Genomic DNA, 21,524 nt, shown 5'->3' on the forward strand with positions numbered 1-21,524 from the left:
AGCATTTCATAATGCGAAGTCTTCATCGCCCTCGTTCTTGACCCAAGGCTTCAAAGCTAACTCTACAACATCTTTCTTGATGCTCTCCCTCACCTCCAACTCATGACTACTTTTCATTTCAGCATAAGTCCTCTTGCCCAGGACACTCACGCCGACCATGAGTGCTACGTCCAGAGCACTCTTCCAAAGCAGCCTTCTGCTCACGCAACTTGCACCTTTGGGATCGAGTTGCTTGCGACCTTGCAGAACACCATTGATAAGCGTCTCTTGCCTGAGTGGGGTCCATAGAGCAGCGAGGTTGCTTGGTAACACATTTGGGTCAGAGTTGAGAGGCTTGGCGAAGGTGAAGATCCGAGATGTAGTTCGTATTCCGAATGGGCGAAATTGATAGCCACGCCGTTGCCATCTTTCTTGGACCTCGTTCGCGGCAAGCGGCGCCATTCGACCTATCAGGTGTCAGTGACCAGTTTTGAACATCATGAATGTTTCTCTTGACTGACCATTCCTACCCCAAGCCCTCTCCATACCTACCTTTCCCAACTTCCACTCTTCGTTCGGCACGACCAGCGTACTCAACCATGTTCCCCTCACATCTATTAGACAGCTCACGACCCCGCTCAATAATCCTGTACATTCCTTCAAGGCCAACTTATCCGAACAGCTCTTACTCAATGTCTGCGGCGCATCAGGTCGTGCCGGCTTTCTCCTCACAACACCAAGCTGGTCAAAATTACCTCTACCCAGCATCTCACCCTCCTGTCTTACAGCCCAAGGCGTAGAATCCTCTTGGGATGACATTGTGAGCTCCATACTCGCGTCACCGCAAGGAGTTTGAGAAGTGTACATATGGATCTTGACATCTTCCTGGAGTGCGAAAGGTAGTTGATGTTGTGCTTGTTTCTCTCCTTCGCAGCGCCATTTTATCCAGGCACTAGTATGCTCAGTGCCGAAGCCATTTCTCGCGAGCTCCGCACACTCGTCAAGAAGGAAGCGATTGAAGCTACGTATCGCAAGTATCTCGGCGTGAGAGTCGTGGAGAATATTGCCATTCGCAAGCGCGATTTTGTCTTGCGGTAAGCATTTCATACCAGTCGCTAAAGAGGCGCAGGTGAGAGACTGTGTACTGTCATGGCCTTAGCTACGATTAGTACTGCGACAGTAGCCGTAGCCGTAGCCGTAGCCATAGCATCTGAAGATCGCGGTCACCTTTACTGAGCACAATGCCAGCCAGAGGTACCCACTCACGGCGGCCATTCTCTTGTACACGAGGCTTGGATTTTGCCGGCAATGCCTCGAATGTCTTCAGCACGCAATCGGCGATACTATCGCCGCATGGATTGGGCATGAGGAGCGAAGTCATGCATCAGCCTGAGATTTATGGCTTGAGATTATCTTGACCGCCCCCCCCCCCGGCGGCACCCCGGGCGGGCGGCTGGTCCCGTGCAGCTGAACCCCGACGTCAGCTCTTCTTAGGATCACGCTGGTCCCTTTGAATACAGGATCTTGTTAACAGGCAAGCGTAAGCTAGCGCTCACTATTGCTATGCTGTTCCGATTCCTAGAGCCGTCTATGAACATAGTTATACCTAGCGACGTGATGTACCTCCCTATGATTAGACCAAAGTGACTCTATTGTGCAGCGGCTTCAGCCGTGCTCGGCATGTCACAGACCGTACTCTTGCATCGAGCATCAAACGCAGAGCGGATAGATCTAGCTACTCGTAATTGAGGCAGAGTTGCCGGTGACCAGACCGACGCTGGTCAGTTGATGCTGGGCAAGTCTTGAGGAGTTACATGCGTACTCGTCTCGGAACATTATGACGCGAAGCTTTCAAAAATCTCATGGTATCATGCATAAGTGTCTTTCTGCGCCCTGCTCACCGTGAAGTCACAGCTGAGCTAATGCAGTGCGATGCACATGCCAGTGTCCACGGACCCGTGCCATCATCCACTAGCCGTGATTCATTACAAAGCAATTCTGGCATGCTTCTCCATGCTCCAGTCTGGATATTAGAATATCAATGCCATCGAAGTGTTTCCTACCGAGCTCCTGTTCCAACGTTTCTACCGACCAGACCATTCGTACTCTGGCCCTGCTTTAGCTTCTTGCGACAGTCTGGACAGTACCACTTTGTCCGCCGAGGAGGCAGATCTGTCAATGCCACGCAATCTAGGTGAAACCATTCTTTCTCGCAGTCGTCATTATCGCAGGCAATCATAGTGCCCCAGCTCACATCGCCACATATACAGTATCGTGGCTCGTCTGGATCGATCACCTCGTCCGGCTCAAGAGTGACGAGAGGATCTGGCGGAGCAGCAGAGTCCTTCTTGACATTCTGGCTGCGCTTTCGCGGTGCAGCCTTGCGCTGCGAAACACCAACCTTGGCGCTTTCGTCATCATTAGTAGTGATGACGCCTGGAGCAGGTCGCCTCGTGCGTCGGCCGCTCTTAGTCGTAGACTGGTCTTTGAGAGTAGCACTCTTCGGCGAAGTGGGTGTGTTGGTAGAGGGGTGGCTGCCACTTGGCAGACTCGCATTGCTACTCCTTCGAAGACTCGCACGCCTATTGGGAGGCTCCTCAGAGACTGCCTTGCTGAGCTTCAGAGTGAGAGTGGGCTTCTTGGTAGCTGGCGGCGTCGCTGCCCGGCGATTGCGCTGAGATGTCGCTTTGGGGGAGTATGACGCGCCAGCGGAAGCCAAAGGGACCTTCGAAGTAGTCTCGCTGCGCGAAGGTGGGTTGATCTTAATTTTCTTCAGCTGAGGTCGAGCTCCTGGTGAAACAGGATCTGCCGTCTTCGAAGGGCCCGCTGCAGGTGTCATCTCTCGCTTGCGCTTCTTCTGGCCTTCGGGCGAGGCAGTATTCGTTTTGCCATCAGATGGAGGGTCCACACCTTGCTCTCTAGCTAGCTGTGCTTGGAGTGCTTGTTCTTCTAACAAGCGCTGCCTCTTCAACTTCTTTGCCTCATTCAGTCTCATGCCTCGATTGATAAGCTCGGCATCGGCGTCGTCATCGTCAGCATAGACCTGTGGTGGTCCCAGCATAGCAGTCATCTGGGCCGCTTCTTCGCCACTAACTTCAACTTTGGTTGGATCGGTCTCGTTATGCTCATCCACGAACTCCGTCCCACCAGCCTCTGCCTCTGCTCTTGCTGCCTCTTTGCCGGCAATGCCTCGGCCCAGGTTCTTCAGCTCTCGTCGCACCATCGTTTGACTCGGTACCCAGATTGCGTTTTTCTTCATGCGTTTACGCAGTTTGGCCATTTCCCATTCCGTGAGCTTGACCCAGGGCAACCATTTGCTTCCTTTGGCAGCGTCGGCAGGCGGTTCTTTCAGTGCTAACAAGGCATTGGAAGTGCTAATTCCCGCTACAGAGGAATGAGCATTAGTGCCAGGCTGACCAGGTGCGCGTGGCCCGCGAGGCTTTGGAGTCTTCCTGTCCGCATCTCTATCCTCCTTACGTGCACCTTCCTTCTTCTCCTTCTCCGATCTGGGTGGCTTCGGAGTACGTGATCTGGGGCGAGGTGTTGCGCCCTTCTTCCTTTCCACGGTCTCTGGAGCAGGCTCTTCTAGTAATGGTGGAGAAGGTCGTGGTGAACTCCAGACCGACTCACTTGCAGGCGCATTAGGGTCTGGCGGAGGCAGCACCTCACCCGGCACCATGATCTTCCTCCCCTTCAGCTTACTTGCTGCCTTATCCTGAACACGGCGTGACTGCTTCTCTGGTATCTTGCCATCGTCGGCTCGCGTGCTCATGCGGCGCTCCCGCTTCAGATTCGGAGAGGTGAGCGCCTGCTGTTCTGGCGTAGGATCGCGTGATGGTGGCTTTGGCTGTGCCTTGAGTTTCTCTGCCACGATGTCCAGACGCTTGGCTTCTCTCTGACATTCATCGTCTAGTCTCACAGCTTCCTCAACAGACATGCGACATGCGGATTCGGCCTCTTCCAGCGCCAGGCTGATGTCGCGTCGCAACTTGACAGGGTCTGGACGGGCATGCTTGATGCTGGGAAGCGTGCTGTAGGCTGTGGCATTCTCATGTACAGACCTGATGGCGGCTTCTGCTTTGGCGCGTTGCTCGTGGACCAGGGTCAGGGCACGCGTCAAATGCGAGGGAAAGTGCTCGGTGTAGGCGAGGAAGTCGGAGAGCGTTGCTTGGATATCGGGGTCGCTGGGCGGCTGTCGACTGAGGGAGCGGAAGTCTTGGTCGACAGCCGGTAACGTGATGGCCGTCGAGGCCATGGTGGTGGTGGTGGTTGACAGTTGTTATCGTGGTTCGATCTTCAGGAGCGGCGAGGATGCTATGAATTTTTGGCGGGCAACCGTATTAATCGCGCTGGTTTGAGGGCGACGATGGCATTCGCACGCGACTGTACTGTAGTGGCTAGCAATCATTTGGGATCGTGTCTCGTGTCGTGTCGTCGCGTCGTGCATGTGATGGTGGATCCTTCGTGTCGCATACCACGGGGTCTGAAAGCTTGGACCATCCGTTCGCACATTCCTCCGCAGCACGCCAAAGCCAAAGCTTTCGGGGAAACGAAACGAAAAGGAGGGACAGCCGAATGATGGAAACATATTCGATCGCCGTCTTCTTCTTCGTCTTCTGCTTGCTCCTTGGCATTAGCTGGAGTGCGAGCATTGTAGCCCGCTTCTACCCACAACTCGACCAGCCGGAGCGGAAGTCGGCAGCAGACGCTAGAAATACACGTTCAGCATGAGCATGAGCACAGGCAACGCGCCTACAGCAGGTGCTCCCACCCCACCGCAGGAAGAACAACCGAATGGCGCATATGCCAGCTATGTACCGCACGATCTCAAATACCATGCCGACTTCGAAGATTCGCTCATGCAACCTGTTCTCAACGGACCATCAAATCAGGATGGCATACGCGTCATACCAGAAGGCAGTGCAGATATTCCAGTGGAAGGCGTTTCGGTACGTGCCCAGGACATATCTATTGAAAGCCTCCCTAGCATCAGCGAAGAGGAACTGCCACTGCCGCTCGATGACCCACGGCGTCAATTCGCCAGTCCTGTGCCTGGAATTAAGCTCACGCATCCTGGGGGCTATCTAGAAGGCGGGCCAGGGCTAGACCCGGACATGGACACCTTTGCAGAGGACTTCTTTGACAGAAATAGGCATGTTACCACGTCAGAGGATATGCGCGCTGCCATTCAGAGAGAGATTGACGAGAATAAGGAACTGCTGCAGGAAAGACTCCGGGCGCGGCAGGAGGCCAAGGAAAAGAATGAGCGAATCGAGAAGGAGTTGAAGCTTATGCAGGAGGAGCACGAGATGGAGCGAAAGGTGAACAAGAGGATGGCAGAGAGTCGAAAGGCGAAGAAGGAGGCCAAGGAACGGCGCAGGGCGGAGAGGGAAGGAGGCTGAGCAATCGCTGAGGAATCGTCGCACAGTCTTTCTTGTCACCCGCTGTGAGCCTGCTTCTGACTTGGCAGATTATTCCACGAGTCTACTGGACTATCCAAGCTGCAAGAATGTGCTCCAGGAACTGCTGGAGTTACGGCTGCGGATACTGTTTGGACGATCTACTTCGCAAAGCTCCACCAGCGCCCCAGCTATTCCAGCCTTGACTTCATGGTCGAGCACGCCGACCAGCGGCGGCATCTCGAATAGTAACATGTTAGCAACGAGCGGCAATGAATCGTCGCATGGTCTCGCAGTTGGAGCTGCTGTAGGCATTGGTGTGAGTAAATTCGTCGCGCTAAGATTATGCGCTGCCCTCATCTGGCTTCTACTCACGATACCGAAGAGATGTTGGACGACTGTGTCACAGCCGATCGCGGATGTGAGCCAGAAATTTGATGAAAACCCTCCAATTGATCGCCCTCAAGTCAAAAGAGCCGAGTTGAGCGATGATAGCGCCGTTCGTGAAACTGGTGGCAAGCATATGCCTTTCGAAGCAGATCAGGCTCATATACAGTAGAACCATTCTTTGAGAACCGAGCTATGACCTTCAAGAGATCAGTTCATGTCATCATACTTGATGAATGATGATCAAGAAGGCTGTCACTCCAAATGCCAAGTGTGAAATCAGCCTACTGTGTCTCACACGGTGACCTTGGCTGCTCCTACTCGGCGGAGTCATGCCTCGCACTCTCGATATTTTGCGACGTAACGCCTCTCGATCACATAAGAACATCGATTGAATTTCAATTGGCATTCATTCAAATAGTCCGCAATCATCATACTTCGTGTCGTATCCACAAAAAAAATCCTAGATGAGAATTCGATTGGCACCGTTCTCACTCAGCTCAAGACTTGTTCTATTGAGAACTTCAACCTCATGTCACCTTCTTCTATCACAAATTTATTCGGGACCATCTCATCAAGACACCTCAGGGACGTAGTCTCGAGAGCAATTCGTTCAAGACGCGGTCTTCATTGCCACAGAACGTTGGACAATGTTCCCAAACGGCGTCCGATTCCCGCCGCCTCCAACTCCGCCGAGTTCTTTTCGTACCTATGGAAATGGCAGTGCGCTGGTGCCAGCCCTTGCTTTCGCAGCCAGTCACTTCACTTTTCAGAGAGCCCAACTTCTTTCAAACAGCCATCTCATGTTCCACATTTTGAACAACAATAAGTGAAAGATAAGTGAAAGATAAGTGAAAGATAAGTGAAAGATAAGTGAAAGATAAGTGAAAGATAAGTGAAAGATAAGTGAAAGATAAGTGAAAGATAAGTGAAAGATAAGTGAAAGATAAGTGAAAGATAAGTAAAAGATAAGTAAAAGATACGCAAAAAATACTAGTAGGTAAAAGACAAGCAAAAGATAAATAAAAGATAAATAAATTATAAAAGATAAATAAAAGATAAATAAAAGATAAATAAAAGATAAATAAAAGATAAATAAAAGATAAATAAAAGATAAATAAAAGATAAATAAAAGATAAATAAAAGATAAATAAAAGATAAATAAAAGATAAATAAAAGATAAATAAAAGATAAATAAAAGATAAATAAAAGATAAATAAAAGATAAATAAAAGATAAATAAAAGATAAATAAAAGATAAATAAAAGATAAATAAAAGATAAATAAAAGATAAATAAAAGATAAATAAAAGATAAATAAAAGATAAATAAAAGATAAATAAAAGATAAATAAAAGATAAATCGGAGATAGATAAAAGATAAATAGGAGATAGATAAAAAAAATAAATAAAAAATGGAGTAAAAAATAAAATAAAGATAAAATAATACAAAAAAAAAACTACAAAGCTTCGCTCGCAGTCTCTAGCATTAACAAGGGCTCATTCCATGCTTCCAATATTGATATCCTTACTGCTCAGTCCACAATACCTTGTTCAAGTACACCGGCCTAGCTTCCTCGCCTGCGAGTAAATTCCATCCTACTATCCCCTCAAGCATGCACAATCGGCTACATTGACATTTAAATCCCGTCCAGCCGACTCGGCTTCGCAGCCAGAATTCTAGCCTCCTCCTTCAAAGCTTCCAGAATCAACCCTCTCACCCTTCTTGGCTCCAAATAATACACGCCTTTGAGACAACCTTCGAGCGGATGAAAAAGTCGGGCACTACACATCTCAGCATTCTCCACCACATCCACGCCAAAATGCCCGGACCTCAGGTGGAATCTGAAAAGAGCGATGGAGAAGTAATGGGTTGTGGCGATCTTATGATTCATGAATGAGTAGCGACATACCCACCAGGAACCATGAACGTTTACGACTTCTGAATACCCGATCTGGAGGTTCTTGAGACACTTTCGAGTTGTTTTGATTAGCCAGAAGAGATCGGCGTGGGCGACGGAAGATCTGGTGAGACGGCGTGGTAGCGTATTGATTGCATCAGGACTGCTCGAGAAGATCTTATGCATATCGCAGCCTTCGTATGTGAGAAGTCTGCCTCGCTGGACGTTGGCGATTGAGAAGAACGGGTCGTAAGGTAATGGCCATGACGATTTTGGATCAAATGAGGTAACGCTAATCTCAAACGCAAAGCCTTGGAGATATTCTGGGGGTAAGCTGTCGACGTGATTGCTGCTTTCCACTTCCAGGCAGCTCGCGCGAGAGCCGTGGCGGGCGAGTTTGATGGAGTCGTGCATGCTTCCTAGATTGGTGTCGATGTGTGCATTTTTGTCCAGACAGGCTTTGATTGCCTCTTGTGAGATGATGGACTCATCGAGCAATCCCTTAGAATCGTGGTGTGTTATTGAAGATTGATACACTTTTGCAGAACCCAGCTGCGGTGTGTCGAGTTGCACTGCATCTTGCTCAGCCAGGAGCATACGGCGTGAAGGCATCCCAGACACTTTCTTTTCGCTCCTTGAAGGAATCTGAGCAGCGATGGCGTATGCTAGCGCGGCATCGGATCTGCGATTCTGCATGGCATAGAGATCTCCAAGCCAGTATGCAGCGGCACGATCGCCATCGTCTAGGTCGGCGATTCTTTGAATAGGTTTCCTCAGCACGGTGATCAATCGTTCGATGGCATCGTCCCATTGGCCTCGGAAGCTCGAACAGATTGCAAGTAGGTGCTTGACTCTGCGGATACGATTTGCGTCGTGGAGATCTTGCATGGCTCGAAGATGCTCGAGCAGGTACAGCTCGGCCCTGTCCCAGTCGCGTCGATTCCAAAGATGAGCAATTGCTTGAACTCGCTCATAGTCTATCAAATATGGCACATCCTTTCTTCTTGGAAGCGTGCTCGGCTGAACCCTCAGGCCATCTTTTGAAATCCAGGCCACATGCTGTTCAGCCAATGACTTTCGTTGTCGTGTGTCAGCCTTGCGTGGAGCTGTCTGCTCATCCTGCGTTTCATGGCTGATCTTCTGCAAGTGTACAGCGGCTTCATCGAGATGTCTCTTCGGACCTTCGCGAACTTGAGCAATGTTATTGGCACTGGTCTTTTTACGCCTCAGCCAAGAATTTTTGATCTCGCGAAAGGCTAATTTTCTGGATCGACATTCAGTCAGGTCGCGGATCGGCGACTCGCCTTCGTCTTGACAAGATGATGGCCGTGGGCTGCTCGAGTGCGGTTTGCTCGAGTGCTCGCTCCCCGTAGCGACCGCATGGTCACAAGCACTATTTCTAGTACAAGACAATGAAGTAACATCGCCCAATGGATCTTCAAGCTTCCCTCCGTCCAGCATAGTGCGATGGCCGGCTGAAGCTACGACAATTGTTGCTAGCGATACAGCCTGCTCATCTCGCAGCTTCGTGGTACGGGGCTCGACCAAGCTATCCGTTGTCGAGTGCATAGATCCATCACGACTACTAGATGTCGAAGGCGTTTGGTCATCCCCAGCTTCAGGCGCTGTTCGTTTTCGTGGTAGAGCTGCAGGCGACGGAGGTATGAGCGGCGGCGTGCAATCACTGTAGCGGTATCAACAGGCATGATTCAGTGACCGTCCCATGCTCTTTGTCACTTACCATTTCGCACTCGTGCTGGTTGATGCTTGGTCAGTACTTGCTTGGCCAGTACTTGCTTGATCAGTACTGGAACCAGAAGTCGATACATTCTTTTCCAATTCTGCGCCAGTGCTGCAAGCAGGTGCTTCTGCTGTTGGCTGTACGGCCACTTGGTTGCTGTCCGGCGTATCGGTATTGAGGACATCGCGCGATTCTCCATCATGTGCTTCTTCTTCCGTCTTATCCCGATCCGCGTCTGAGTCTGAATCGATCTGTGATCTGGCGTCCCTGAATGACCAATTTGATGAAGAAGTTGGAGAGTGAGCCAGTGGGCTTTCTGGAAAGTCATCATCATCTGTAGCTAGAATCTGCTTGCAAGCATCGATAAACGGTAGGGAAAGCGGGTCTGGACTAGTAGGAATTGAATGCCAGCTACCCGCCGTGCTAATGCTCTTCAAGCTGGAAGAACAGGCTTCGTTTCGAGGACACTTCCTGAAAAATGTGGGCAGTGACACTTCCTTCTCTTCACTGATAACCCGTATCGCCGGGATTGTCGCCGCGTACAATGAAGACGTTGAGGTGCTTTCAGCATCGTAAGCAGTTGATTTTGCCTCCGAACAGGCACTGTCGGTGCATGTGGTTCCTGTGCTGCATGCTGACATTGGATGAAAGTCTGTTTTCTGGAGGATTTCGCTGCTTGATAGGTCTGAGCTGCTGTCCGTCTGAGCGGCATACTGCATTTTCTCAGCCATAGCCTTGTATGCTGATTGCAGATCTTCGGTCACACTTTCAATGTCCGTCCTGAATTTCCCGATAGCTGTCTCGTCAAGGCGCGCGCCAGGCAAGCACGTATAGGAAACAATCGCAACGTCCAGGCGTTCAAGTAACATTCGAGACATCACTAGAGGTCCTAATGGTACTATCATCTCAGGATGTGATCTCAGCAAATCGACGACTGTCTCGAGAATATCGCGAAAGTAGTCCATGCTGCCTTTCAGTAGCTGAAATGCATTTCTGGCGTCTCGGCCTGGATTTCCGGTTTAGCATGTGGGTCCTCACAAGACCACATGAACATACAATTTCGAGAGACCTTGCGAACAAGGTTGTCGCAATCTTGCAATAAGATCGCATCTTTGCTTTCGTAGGACATCTGGCCTGCTGGACAACTCATGGCCGGAAGCGGTATAGAACGTAAGATTCTCGACCGCAGAGAGGAAGCTGACCGCTGAGATGTTCTGGTACGCCGGTATTCAATGATAGTCATTCTAGCTCTAGCGAGTCTGGACCTCGAGCCGTAAATCACCGTCTGCGTAAGCCCTGCAAGCACCCGCACAGCAAACATCAGGTTGTGCTACAATTCCCAACGGCGTGCACGTAGGCTGCAGGCAGCGAATGTCCTAAGCTGTTCGCAGCGTCGTCATTCGTGGCAGTGTACAAGTCGTTCCTGCTTGCTTGAGCGAGCACAACAGTATTGTGTCGAACAGGTGCCCCTGTACCAGTTTTGTTACATCCTTTCAAGGCCCTGCCAGTGCCCTCAGTGCTATAAGGTTCCCTTCCCTTGGTCTCATATCGCCGCAGAGTCCGACCTTCCCTCAAGGCGGAATAGGCGCTACCAACCGGGGTCAAACCAGAGCGATGGATTGGGCCCGTATTGTATTACAGCATCCCAACAACGCTCCACTGCCTCCAAAAAGTTCATCTAGGGTGCCGCGCTTGAACTCATGGTTGCCTTCGCTTGAGCAACGCAATGACAAGCCATTTCTTGCGAGCAGTGGGATCTTCTCTACCACCGTCGCGTTCCCTAACCCACTCTCTCCGGCTGCCGTTAACATCTTCCTCATATATCTCTTCTACCTCCAGACCCTGGGAGACGGCTACATCGAAGAAGTTTGCCAGCTTTAGACGGCCAGTATGGAAACCCGCAATTGCTAGAACTCTAGCATCTGGCGACGGATGCAGCATATGAATCATGCTGCGAGCCAAGTTTTCATGCTCATGAGGCATCCAATAGCAATCCGCTGCAATGATACACGTAAAGGAGTGTGCATTGTCTGTCGCGAACTTTGACGCCACATCCCCCCATATATACCCTTGGATCGTATATGAGCTGGGCGCACGTTGCGGAATAGCTGCCTCCACATTGCGCCTGATGCTGTTCAGTACTGTCTCCGCGGGATAATCAGACATGACGACCTAGACCAAATAAGCATCTGACATGTTCTATCGTGCTCAGCATGCTATACCTCTCGCGCACCTGCCAATATGGCCACTATCCCGTTCAAGCCGACGCCTGCAACATTAGCAAGAATCAGCCAGCTCTTTCACCTACATTCTTTTCGAAAGCATGCTATCCCACCTGCACCTAATTCGAGGACTCGCTCGCCCTTGACAGTCCACCTGGCGTCAGGTTCATTGCTGATCAGCTCAGCCATTTTGATGCCCGCATTCCACAGATAATGCGCAAAGAGCTGCCGATCCGCCTCTTGCTCCGGGTTTGCGGTTCTCAACTCGATGTCCCCAAAGCGCTGGCTCTTGTAGACAAGCACGCTCCGATCGTCGCCATGCATATCCCGCGTGTCGTCCGGGAAGATGAGTCCCGGGGCGCTCGCAAAGATGTCCTCCGGCTCTTCATCGTCGTCCGGTGCAATGGCCTGAATTAGATCAGTCAATGCTGCCATCTTTCTTGGCCCCAGCAGATGTCGTTGAACGGAGGCAGTTCATCTCAGCTTGAAGATCCCAGAAGTCAATCTTCGAGAGTTTTGCCGGGCTCTACTAGCGCGAGAGGGCCCAAGCTCAAACAGTACCAGGCGGACCGCGGTGTTGGATGAGAGGCCAACTTTCGCTAAGTTAACACCAGACCCAGGCCGCAGGTCTTTAGAGATGCAGTGGTGCAGGCTGACAAGGCTCCGCTAACTGAAATGACACGGTTTCGCTACGCAAACTGACGCGACTTCGTTACGTGGAATGAATCGGCGACGCAACAACAATGCTCTGCATATGATGGATGCTAGTTGATTAGACGCAGCTATTCTATATATTTACATATCTTTGCGGACGTATTCGACAGGTCCGTCATACTCATGTCGACCGTGAATGAGATAGTATACCAATGCAAAGATGATCTGGGATATGATTAGCAATGATCGATGATCAGATATAGACAAATCACCTACCACAACGCCATATACCAGCACAGCCCAGTTCATGGTGGCAGGATCTGGGTGTGGAAGTGGTGGGAAAAACAGGAACAGCCATGCTACAGCCAAGAAGCAGATACCGATTATGTTGGCGACATAGCCGAACTTGCCCAGATTGAATTGCGAGGCCGGAAATTTCTCGCCGCGGAAGCGCTTTGCCAGTACTGTCGAGATGACGATGATGTAGCTGGTGAAAAGACCGGTGGCGGAGACCGACAAAATGATGTTGAAAGCCGTGACAGAGCCGATGATGATCAGAGCGACCAGGCAGGTGAATACCAGAGTAACGTACACCGAGTTAGCAGGGACACCACTGTCAGGTCGAACCTTGGACAGAAATCGGTGGAAAGGCAGTCCCTTGTCTCGTGCAAATGCGAACACCTGACGAGAGCTGGTCGTGACTTGGTTGACACCACAGAAGAAGTACATCACCGTCATGATGATAACCAGGACGATGGTAGCTGCCTTGGATCCAGTAATGTTGTACATGACTGCAACCCATGGCTGTCCAGTGGAAGACACTAGGATGTCCTCGAGGTTATCTAGGTTGAACATGAATGTCACGGTGGTGACGAATCCGGTGATGTAGTTGATGATCGCAGCAGAGAACATTGCTCGCGGCAAGACACAGCTGGCGTCCTTGAGCTCCTCAGCAAGATGGACAGCAGAATCAGCACCGAGATACGTAGTCGCCGGTCCCACGATTCCGACCAGAGTTGCCAGACCAAGGTTTCCCCAATCATTGTCATCTCTGAAGTTGGTGAAGGTGACTTCGGCGTTTGCTCTTGGTCCCATAACCCACATAATCACCATGAATGCAACGAATCCAAAGACGTGTAGGGCGACAGCCAATCCTTCAAGAATCGGTAGCTTTCCGATGGCGAATGTGTTGAACGAGATTGAGGCGAGTGCGAAGGCCATGGTCATGAGCGCGCCGTGCCAACCCTGGATGACATAGCTCGAATCACAGACGGCGATAAGAGCAAGCACTTGCTGGGCTCCCACGTATGCGACTGTCGGCATAGAACATTGCCATCCTAAAGCACAGAGCCATCCGACGGCATAACTCAGAGGCCGTTGTAGATGCGCAGGAGCGAATTCGGAGACCCAATGATACTGACCACCTGCAATGGGAGAATTGACAAGTCAGCAACAGTTGTATGTACAATTCCGTCATGGATTGTCCCACCAGACGTCGGCGCCATCGACGCGCACTCAGCCATCGACAGCATGACGAAGAACATTCCAAAGCAGACCACGAGGACAAGCCATATCGAGCCGGCAGTGCCACCATTCGAAAGCGAGAAGACCAGGGTTGTCAGGGAGAATTCCCAAGTGAGACCAAGAACGACCACAAATCCAACGATCGAGAAGAATCTGAATCGACGTTTGAGCTCCTGCTTCTTCCCCAGACGTCTCATATCCTTCTGATCTGTACCATCGTCCTGTCAGAAATGCGATCTGCACGTGAAGTGCACGTGGGCGTCTCACCGTTCTGGGGATCATAGTTTCTTCCTGCCACTTGCCGAACATCACTATCCTGATCGAAGCCCACACCGTGCACTCCAGCGTTCTTGTCCTTCGCACAGCTGTCCAGCGGAAGTTCCTGCATCTTGAATAGGCGCGCGATGTAGCATGCAATGCTATGCAGCCGCGGAATGAAAAGAAGGGAAATGCAAAGAGAAGTGTCAGAAGAGGAAGCGAGCTCTCGAGGAACAGTAACATCAAATCATCCTTCCAGAAGGACGTAGGCCGGCTTCGACGATCAACGAGCCGCTTCCCACGGGCTCTGCACGCACGGCAGTCCTGCCACGCTCGTAAGGGATGCTGCTGCGCGTGGCAGGGCCAACAACTCGGGGATCTCTCAGTCAAGACGTCTGCCTATCTGTTGCGGCGTTGAGGCAGACTGCCCGCTGTCCTGGTGAGAGTCGCCTCGCGACACTGCAACTGTCTTTGAGACCATCTTTGCAAGCTCTGATCCGGTCTTCGCAAGCTGCACTGCATCTTGGTAGGGCCACTTGGCGTCTTGCCGATCTTTGAATCGTGCGGCTCACGACGACCGCGGTCCGTATCTGTTTTTGAGTAGCGCAAAGTCACTCGGACACGAAACCGAGAGGAGTAGTCCCGAACTTTGCGTAGGAAGGAGTATGTAACCGTTCCAGCAGTCGCAATGGACGGTAGATTGAACGTGGTCCAGCGCGTGGGGGACCGGCTTGTGCTACGGAACAACCATAGAGCTCGGGCAGAATAATAATAATGGAGTCCGTGTAGCCATTTCACCTCACTTGCAGTTCAAGACCTCCAGTGGACGTCACTTCGTGTGTACGGGGACTTCCGGGCCGATAGGGTTCGGTGCAGTTTAGAGGCTAGAGACATCTCGAAGTTATCCTAAAGCTGTATTAATGCTGCATTATTCTTAACTTAGACTTATTTTTAAACTAATACTATTTTACGAGCCGGTCTATAGTTAACTATTATTCTAGAACTATTAAAAATTTACTTTATACCTAAACCTATATTAATAATTCCTATAGTTTTTTTTTAAAAAAAAACTATCGTAGACTCTAAAGAAAAGTTTCTAGCAATTTAGTATCCTAAGCATATTTGCAATATACCCTAAACTATCTAGAATCTATTTAAAAATCTAACTAAAATAGGAGAAGATACTAGAGATAAATTTATATAGACCTATTTACTACGATATATTTAAAATCTGTTTCAAACTTGCCGGAATTGAAAATTTATCTCGAATCTATCTAGAAAGTATTAAGAAAATCGGTAGCGAGCACCGTAGGCCCATTTATAGAATAGCAGTCGGCTCTCTTCTCTCATTCGTCCAGTCCAGCGTTCTTCACATGGCACGGCTCGACCTTTTTCGAGCTCCGTCCATCAAAGTTTCCGCACATTCGAGACCGAAAGAATAGTAACGGCGCGCGATGGAGCTAATCAAGACCAAGAAGAATCGAAGATTTTTTTTCATTAGGGTGTACGCCTGGCGCAAGCCCTCCTGCGTCTTGCAGCGATCAAAGGCAGGTACATCTATCTTCTTCCATCATCATCATCATCCTCAGATTTCTTTTGTAGGTGGGCTGCTTCAAAGGTGGTACTTAAAAAAGAATCCTCGCCAGCTGGCTGACAGCTCGCCTGGCTTATCTCTTTGGTGTTCTTCCTCTTCCATGCTGCCCACGGACGCGCCGCGACGATGTATGACTACAATGGCTTCGCTACCACCACGGAAACCGATCACAGGCCTTGGATATGGGTTGCGAGCCTGCTGGCGATGATATATAGCTTGCTATGTCTGGCAGCAAGATTTACTGGAAAATGGGACCTCCTATGGTGGGATGATGTGGTTTTGAGCTCTGGCTATTTGGCGGCCATTGTGCATTGGGGATTGCTGTTCCAGGGGTTAATAGATGGAGTGGGACTTTCTTCACTCGTTCTCTCGAGCTCGGAGTTGGACAATGCAGCCAGCGTAAGACCGGTTCACCACTTAAGTATAAGCTCGAGGCGTCTGCATGGCGACTGTGCGCATGTTCAGTTACTCGCTGACTGATGGTCATAGCTGTACTTCGGATCACGAATCCCATACTTCCTGGCGCATTGCTTAGCCAAGCTGTCAATGCTCATCTTTACTCGGCGCATATTCGCGGGAGATTTCTACAGGTGGGCAAACTGCAATCTCACTACGAAGGATCATTTGCCAATGCAGTGTGAAGGGAGAACATCTTCTTCGGCGCCTCGTATGGCTTCGCCATCCTCTACGGCGTGCTAGCCATCTTGCTAAGCTCTGCCGGCTGTCAACCCACTGAAACACTTGCGCCAAGGACCGACGCGGTTTGCAATGCCAACGTGAGCAAGGCCGTTGTCATACCTTCTCTACGCTACACACATGCTAATTGATTGTTCAGACTGCGAGATGGGCTATCATCACCTTATTCGACGGCCTCACCGAGCTCATCATCCTAGCTATGCCGATCTGGTTTATCGGCAAGAACCAGCTCAAAGCCTCCAAGAAGCGCATCGTGATCTTCGTCTACAGCTTCAGGCTGGTCGTAATTGCGTTCTCGATCACCACAACAGCCTCATACTTCAACTTCCTCCACGACGGTCGAGACAGCATCGACATCTCGCCGGTTCTGGCTTGGCAAGAAGTCCTTCTAGCCTTCTCGCTAATCTCAGCCTCATTTCCATGCCTAAGGAGCTTTTTATGGGCTTTCATGTCCAGAGGTCTGATGACCATGTACGGAAACACGACAGCATCGGCAAGCGACCCGAGATCACACACGGGAAGCATGCCGCTCCGATCGATGAACAAATCACATGTCTCGCGAAACGAGTCAGAAGCAGGGTTGAGCACCAAAGAGGGTCGTCTGAGGCTACGCCCGGAACGAAGCGAGTACCACGTTGACATTCGAGGAGATTCCGCACGAGGACAAAACAGATCCACGACCGACCCCAATCCGGCGAGAAGATCTGATGACTCGCACCGGATGATCATCAGCATGGAGACATCATATCGCGTGGAAAGCTCATGAAAAGCTAGCCATTGCACCTTCTTTGCACCAATTTTTATAACGAGATACCCAGCGTGATCAACGCGTCAATGCCACACCTAATCTAAAACTGATGTATCAGCTTCTCTAATCTCTCGACCCGCACGCTGATGGACGCACCACGCACCACGCACGATACACAGCTCCGCTATACAGATCGAGCGATGGTTGGCACATTGTAGACAGTAGTCCAGTCTCGAGCATCGAATGCAGAGATACCGAAAGCTGTAGAAGTCCGTCGTTTGCTGCATCGTTCATCGTCAAAGAAAGTCAACAAATACGAATGTTTGCCAATCCAAGCAAGGCTGATCTTTCAAAACTGACTGCCATTTCCGGCTTTGTATGTACAGGAATCTGTACAAATGGGTTATGAACTACACTAATCCATCAATTCATGAGAGCCACGACAACACCCATCAATCGGCATTTTCCGTCTGTCGAAACGCCAGTCGCTAATGCATCGCGTCATTGGATATCTCGTCGCTCAACCGCAGCATTCCAGTGCAAAACAAAAACAGCTCTCAAAGCCACCCCAATCCCAACAACACATTCTTAATCTCAGTATCCTTCATACCATTCATTCCCAAGGATCTGACTTGACTTCCTTTCTTTAATCTCTGCAGACCGATTGCCACCTTCCAGGCCTCACTCTCATCAAGCACAAAGGTGTACTTCTTGTTCTCGGTGTCTCTGGTCGTGGCTCTGAGGACGTGCAGAGGCTTTCCAGCAAGGGTTTTGGTCGCGCCATCTTCGACGAGCTTCAACGTCCAGGCCTTGACATCCCATTCTCGTTGTGGGACGCCACGAACATCATCGTCGATGAACAGACCTTCAGTCTTGATGTGCAGGATCAGACCATCGCTTACAGGAGGCTGATTCGCGACCAATTGAGATATCGGTTTGTTGGGGAAGCTGTCGCTGAAGAGGTAGACAGCTTTGATCTGGATTTTATCAGGATCCTTCGTCGAGTAGGGTCCTCGATGTGAAGGAGGTGGTGTGGTCCGAGCAGTACTCTGACTAGGTGCGTAGCTAGTTTCGCTGAGACCAGAGATTGATGAGGCTGATGAAGCGGTATAGACCGTCCTCTTCGGTGTGTCGTATGGTCGGTACGAGTGACCAGCTTCCGTTCCCGCCTGAGATTTTGCGGGCTTGGTTGGACTGGACTTTACACTGGCCGCTGCAGCTGCTCTTATGCGTTCCATCTTCTCCTTCTCCGCCCTTTCTCTCTCTGCCTGACGTTTCTTCTCCCATTCCACCTTCTCCTTCTCGACCTTCTCTTTCAGCTCACGTTCGGTCTTCTCCTTCTCGCGCTGCGCTTTTTCCTTCTCAAGACGCTCTCGCGCGATGCGCTCTCGTGCTTCTCGCTCTCTGGTCTCCTTCTCTCTGGCACGTGCCTGCTCCCACTTCTCTTTCTCTGCTTTGGCCTTTGCAGCCCTCTCTGCCTCTTCTCGCGCCTTTTGCGCCTCCTCGCGTTTCTTCCTAAGCTCTTCTTCCCGCTTGCGCGCTTCTTCACGCTTTCGTGTCTCCTCCCTTGCTTTCTCCCAACCGCTCTGGGCGGCACTTGGCTTGGGTGGCGGTGGAGCGGAATATTGAGGCTGTGGTTCAGGTCGAGGAGGCGGTGGAGGCGGTGGGGGTTGATGTTCTGGGTCTGGTTGAGGATTAGGAGGAGGTTGTTGTGGTGGAGGCGCTTGCCAATCAGGTGGTGGTCCGGAATACTGATGCTGATGCTGTCCTTTCGCACCAGGACCAGGTCCTCCATTCCCGCTAAACTTGAATTTCGATCCGCTACCACTCTCACCTTGAGTCTTGCCAAATGCCCATGCTGCAACGCCGACGGCAAGGACCAGCACGACGACGCCGAGTCCTCCACCACCCTGGGCGACAACAGCTGCCCACTGCTTGATCACTGGTGTGATCAGCGTGTAGACGCCGACTGCCAGCAGGGTACATGCCACTCCTGCGAGAAAGCTATTCCGGTGCGGTTGTAGGGATGGAAGATACAGGAAACCGGAACCGGACGAGTGTGGCGGTATAATGAAGATGTCGTAGTTTCCATTGGGCAGACCAGCGCCCGGCGGTCTGGGGTTTTGCCCGTGTGGAGGCGGCGGTGGAGGAGGCGCCTCGTGGGAAGCCATGCCTACCCCCGACCTGCGAGCTCACACGGGCAACCAGGAGGCGAACGGTGTAGTTTGTTGACGCTCACTATCGGTCGTGGTCGGGATGAAAGTTGTTGTTCGCACGTCGTCGTCGTCGTCGTCTTGGCAAGTCCATCCAATAAGTGGTTCGCCGTTCGCCGTTCGCCGTTTCCTGTCCCCTTCGTACCGCAGGAGTTGTCAACGTCGCAAGTAGACTCGATTGGATTCGCCTTGCGTTGATCTGTGCTACGCTGGCAGCGGCTGGTGAAGCATGCACGCGCCTAGCGAAAAGAGAACGAAGGCAGCAAAGTGGAAAGAAAGGCGTCGAACGCGTGCGCCAAGTGCCGGTACTGTCGTTGTCGTTGCGGAGGGTGGAGAGGTGGAGAGGTGGAGAGGTGGAGAGGTGGAGAGGAGTGTTGTCGGGAAGCTTTCCTCTGCTCTCAGAAGTTCGCGCAGGCTTCCTTGTCCACACAACGTGGGTCGGGTCGTTGCAGCGGACGGACGGCGGCTCGTCCACAATAATAGTCTGTGCGTGAGGTCCCCTCTGTTTCAGCAGACTCACTACTGCCGAACACGCTTTTATGGGGCAATAACGATTCCCTCGACTCCAGTCTCCGTCCCTTCACTCTTTCTGACCGTGAGTGGAGTGGCACGACCGTTCTACAAACTTGCAGGACTGCCTGCTAGAATATCTATCGCGAAAATAGGGATGGCGAGACGCGGCGAGCCATGCCCACGCGCACATGGGTCGTTGTCACAACACTGAACGCTTCCATGCCCGCCCCGCCCCGCGCCAATAGGGAGGCTGCCGGGGAACAAGGCCGGAACGGTTCAATTTGCGCAGAACGAAGTCAGTGCCAACAACCACGCCGAGTTCTTCTCATTTGTTCGCCTCCTGTGCACGACACTCCGCACTGGACTGCAGTTCATGCGCCTAGAGGAGACGATGCAGCAGAAGCCTCACCGACAGTGTGCCACGTCGTCGGATGTCACACTACTGTTCATGCTTCGTAGCATGCATGCGTCAAGAAAAAACGCGTGCGGTGGCTGGCAGGGCAACAACGAGGTACCATGCAAGGTGACGACACACTCCTCCGCAGTGTCGGCACGCGTACCGTCGTACGATCGAGGCTTCGTCTGTATTGAGAATCTTCATGCCTTCGTTTCATTATTCTCATACATACTCCGTACAGTGACTCTTATCGCCTCGAACGTCACTTTTACTGCCGTGTGAGGATGCTGCATGCTGAAAGGCCTCATAAGGGATCACTCTCGTGCCGTTCTTCTGGCATCATTGCCTTATCATCTTCATTCAATGCCCAGTTTTCAGCCCAAGCGGTTGGCACCTGTTGCCAAACGAGCCGTGGCTGGTACAACCTCAGTCCGGTCAACAGCAGCCCAGATCGCGATAGCAGTGGAAGCAGCAGAGATCACCGCTCTGCCAAGATTGATCGTGGCCCACCTAGTAGTCTCCGTTAGCACGACAGCTGCGTCAAACCAGATCATTGATGTGGACTCACTTGTCGACCAAAGCGTGCGTGGTCTCTTCGTGCTTCAAACCACTCTCAGCCTGAGCATCCGTGATCGCAACACTAGCCAGAGACTGCGCCTTCCTCTGCAGCTTCTGGACGATCGGCTCGCTAAGCAGGAAAGTATACGGCACCAGAGACAGCAAAAGCGAGGCAGAAGCTGTGTAGAGAGTCGCGGGTAGAGTCCATTTGTCTTCACGGTAGCCGATGTAGCCAAACACACCTGCGCTGAAGATGCAAGTCACGGGGAAGATGAGCTTGTCGGCGTCGAAGATGGTCTTCCATTGCTTTGCTAGGAGAGGTGCGGGAGCCTTGAGGAGAGCTGGAGTCACGGTGCTTGCGGCGAAGGTCTTGCCTGGATACCATCTGTTAGCATGTGGTGAAAAGAGTATATGTTGATGTTCTCGTACCGGCAAGGAAACCGGAGACTGTCAAGCCAGCAACCTGGGCTATTCGCAAGCCAGAGGGCAAATTGGTCGTGTAGAAAGCTTCTGATGGCATTTTGTGATTTCACTGTTGGTGATTGTGTGATTGAGACACAGATGTTAGGAATCACGTTCGAAGGGGCAATGCAAGTTGCCCTTGCTTTCACATGTTATGACGCGCTTGCAAGGATCTGTCCCGAAACCTGGCAGCAACGAGACATCTCACGCCATCCACGCACGTCAACACGGATCTCAACATTGTGACCCAGAGATTCAATGCTTTTAAGAAGGGGCATGCA

The 21,524-nt window shown here is 51.2% G+C and overlaps 10 protein-coding genes across 10 annotated transcripts; 2 read left to right on the top strand and 8 right to left on the bottom strand.

The window, feature by feature from the left end:
* Positions 1–6: 6 nt before the first annotated feature.
* Positions 7–1,345, bottom strand: MYCFIDRAFT_29254 (uncharacterized protein; the record flags this gene model as incomplete). The annotated part of the gene is made up of 3 exons (XM_007921721.1): positions 7–446; positions 501–1,133; positions 1,213–1,345. The coding sequence occupies 3 exons, from the start codon at positions 1,343–1,345 to the stop codon at positions 7–9; spliced, it is 1,206 nt and encodes a 401-aa protein (XP_007919912.1).
* A 482-nt stretch (positions 1,346–1,827) lies between these two features.
* Positions 1,828–4,234, bottom strand: MYCFIDRAFT_212995 (uncharacterized protein; the record flags this gene model as incomplete). The annotated part of the gene is made up of 1 exon (XM_007922862.1): positions 1,828–4,234. One exon carries the CDS (start codon positions 4,232–4,234, stop codon positions 2,039–2,041), a length of 2,196 nt encoding a protein of 731 aa, XP_007921053.1. The 3' UTR covers positions 1,828–2,038.
* A 24-nt stretch (positions 4,235–4,258) lies between these two features.
* MYCFIDRAFT_169485 (uncharacterized protein) lies at positions 4,259–4,631 on the bottom strand (the record flags this gene model as incomplete). The annotated part of the gene is made up of 2 exons (XM_007922863.1): positions 4,259–4,517; positions 4,549–4,631. 2 exons carry the CDS (start codon positions 4,629–4,631, stop codon positions 4,259–4,261), a joined length of 342 nt encoding a protein of 113 aa, XP_007921054.1.
* A 75-nt stretch (positions 4,632–4,706) lies between these two features.
* On the top strand, positions 4,707–5,381 carry MYCFIDRAFT_75558 (uncharacterized protein; the record flags this gene model as incomplete). Its single annotated transcript, XM_007922194.1, has 1 exon — positions 4,707–5,381. The coding sequence occupies one exon, from the start codon at positions 4,707–4,709 to the stop codon at positions 5,379–5,381; it is 675 nt and encodes a 224-aa protein (XP_007920385.1).
* A 1,902-nt stretch (positions 5,382–7,283) lies between these two features.
* MYCFIDRAFT_181034 (uncharacterized protein) lies at positions 7,284–7,861 on the bottom strand. The gene has a single exon (XM_007922864.1). The coding sequence runs from the start codon at positions 7,655–7,657 to the stop codon at positions 7,403–7,405; it is 255 nt and encodes an 84-aa protein (XP_007921055.1). The 5' UTR covers positions 7,658–7,861; the 3' UTR covers positions 7,284–7,402.
* Positions 7,862–8,417: 556 nt separating this feature from the next.
* Positions 8,418–8,779, bottom strand: MYCFIDRAFT_209595 (uncharacterized protein). The gene has a single exon (XM_007922865.1). The coding sequence runs from the start codon at positions 8,635–8,637 to the stop codon at positions 8,449–8,451; it is 189 nt and encodes a 62-aa protein (XP_007921056.1). The 5' UTR covers positions 8,638–8,779; the 3' UTR covers positions 8,418–8,448.
* Positions 8,780–11,102: 2,323 nt separating this feature from the next.
* MYCFIDRAFT_75560 (uncharacterized protein) lies at positions 11,103–14,192 on the bottom strand (the record flags this gene model as incomplete). Its single annotated transcript, XM_007922195.1, has 6 exons — positions 11,103–11,326; positions 11,713–12,034; positions 12,440–12,505; positions 12,557–13,704; positions 13,770–14,012; positions 14,072–14,192. The coding sequence occupies 6 exons, from the start codon at positions 14,190–14,192 to the stop codon at positions 11,103–11,105; spliced, it is 2,124 nt and encodes a 707-aa protein (XP_007920386.1).
* Positions 14,193–15,782: 1,590 nt separating this feature from the next.
* Positions 15,783–17,118, top strand: MYCFIDRAFT_75561 (uncharacterized protein; the record flags this gene model as incomplete). The annotated part of the gene is made up of 4 exons (XM_007922196.1): positions 15,783–16,055; positions 16,146–16,246; positions 16,300–16,432; positions 16,492–17,118. The coding sequence occupies 4 exons, from the start codon at positions 15,783–15,785 to the stop codon at positions 17,116–17,118; spliced, it is 1,134 nt and encodes a 377-aa protein (XP_007920387.1).
* Positions 17,119–17,446: 328 nt separating this feature from the next.
* On the bottom strand, positions 17,447–19,619 carry MYCFIDRAFT_85805 (uncharacterized protein). Its single transcript, XM_007922429.1, has one exon. It carries the CDS (start codon positions 19,269–19,271, stop codon positions 17,658–17,660), a length of 1,614 nt encoding a protein of 537 aa, XP_007920620.1. The 5' UTR covers positions 19,272–19,619; the 3' UTR covers positions 17,447–17,657.
* Positions 19,620–20,415: 796 nt separating this feature from the next.
* Positions 20,416–21,319, bottom strand: MYCFIDRAFT_71261 (uncharacterized protein). The gene is made up of 3 exons (XM_007922122.1): positions 21,211–21,319; positions 20,792–21,155; positions 20,416–20,733 (listed from the first exon to the last, which is right to left on the bottom strand). Exons 1-3 carry the CDS (start codon positions 21,299–21,301, stop codon positions 20,598–20,600), a joined length of 591 nt encoding a protein of 196 aa, XP_007920313.1. The 5' UTR covers positions 21,302–21,319; the 3' UTR covers positions 20,416–20,597.
* Between the last annotated feature and the right edge of the window lie 205 nt (positions 21,320–21,524).

The sequence above is a fragment of the Pseudocercospora fijiensis genome (genome assembly GCF_000340215.1).
Source record: "Pseudocercospora fijiensis CIRAD86 unplaced genomic scaffold MYCFIscaffold_1, whole genome shotgun sequence".
NCBI classification, from domain to species: Eukaryota; Fungi; Ascomycota; class Dothideomycetes; order Mycosphaerellales; family Mycosphaerellaceae; genus Pseudocercospora; species Pseudocercospora fijiensis.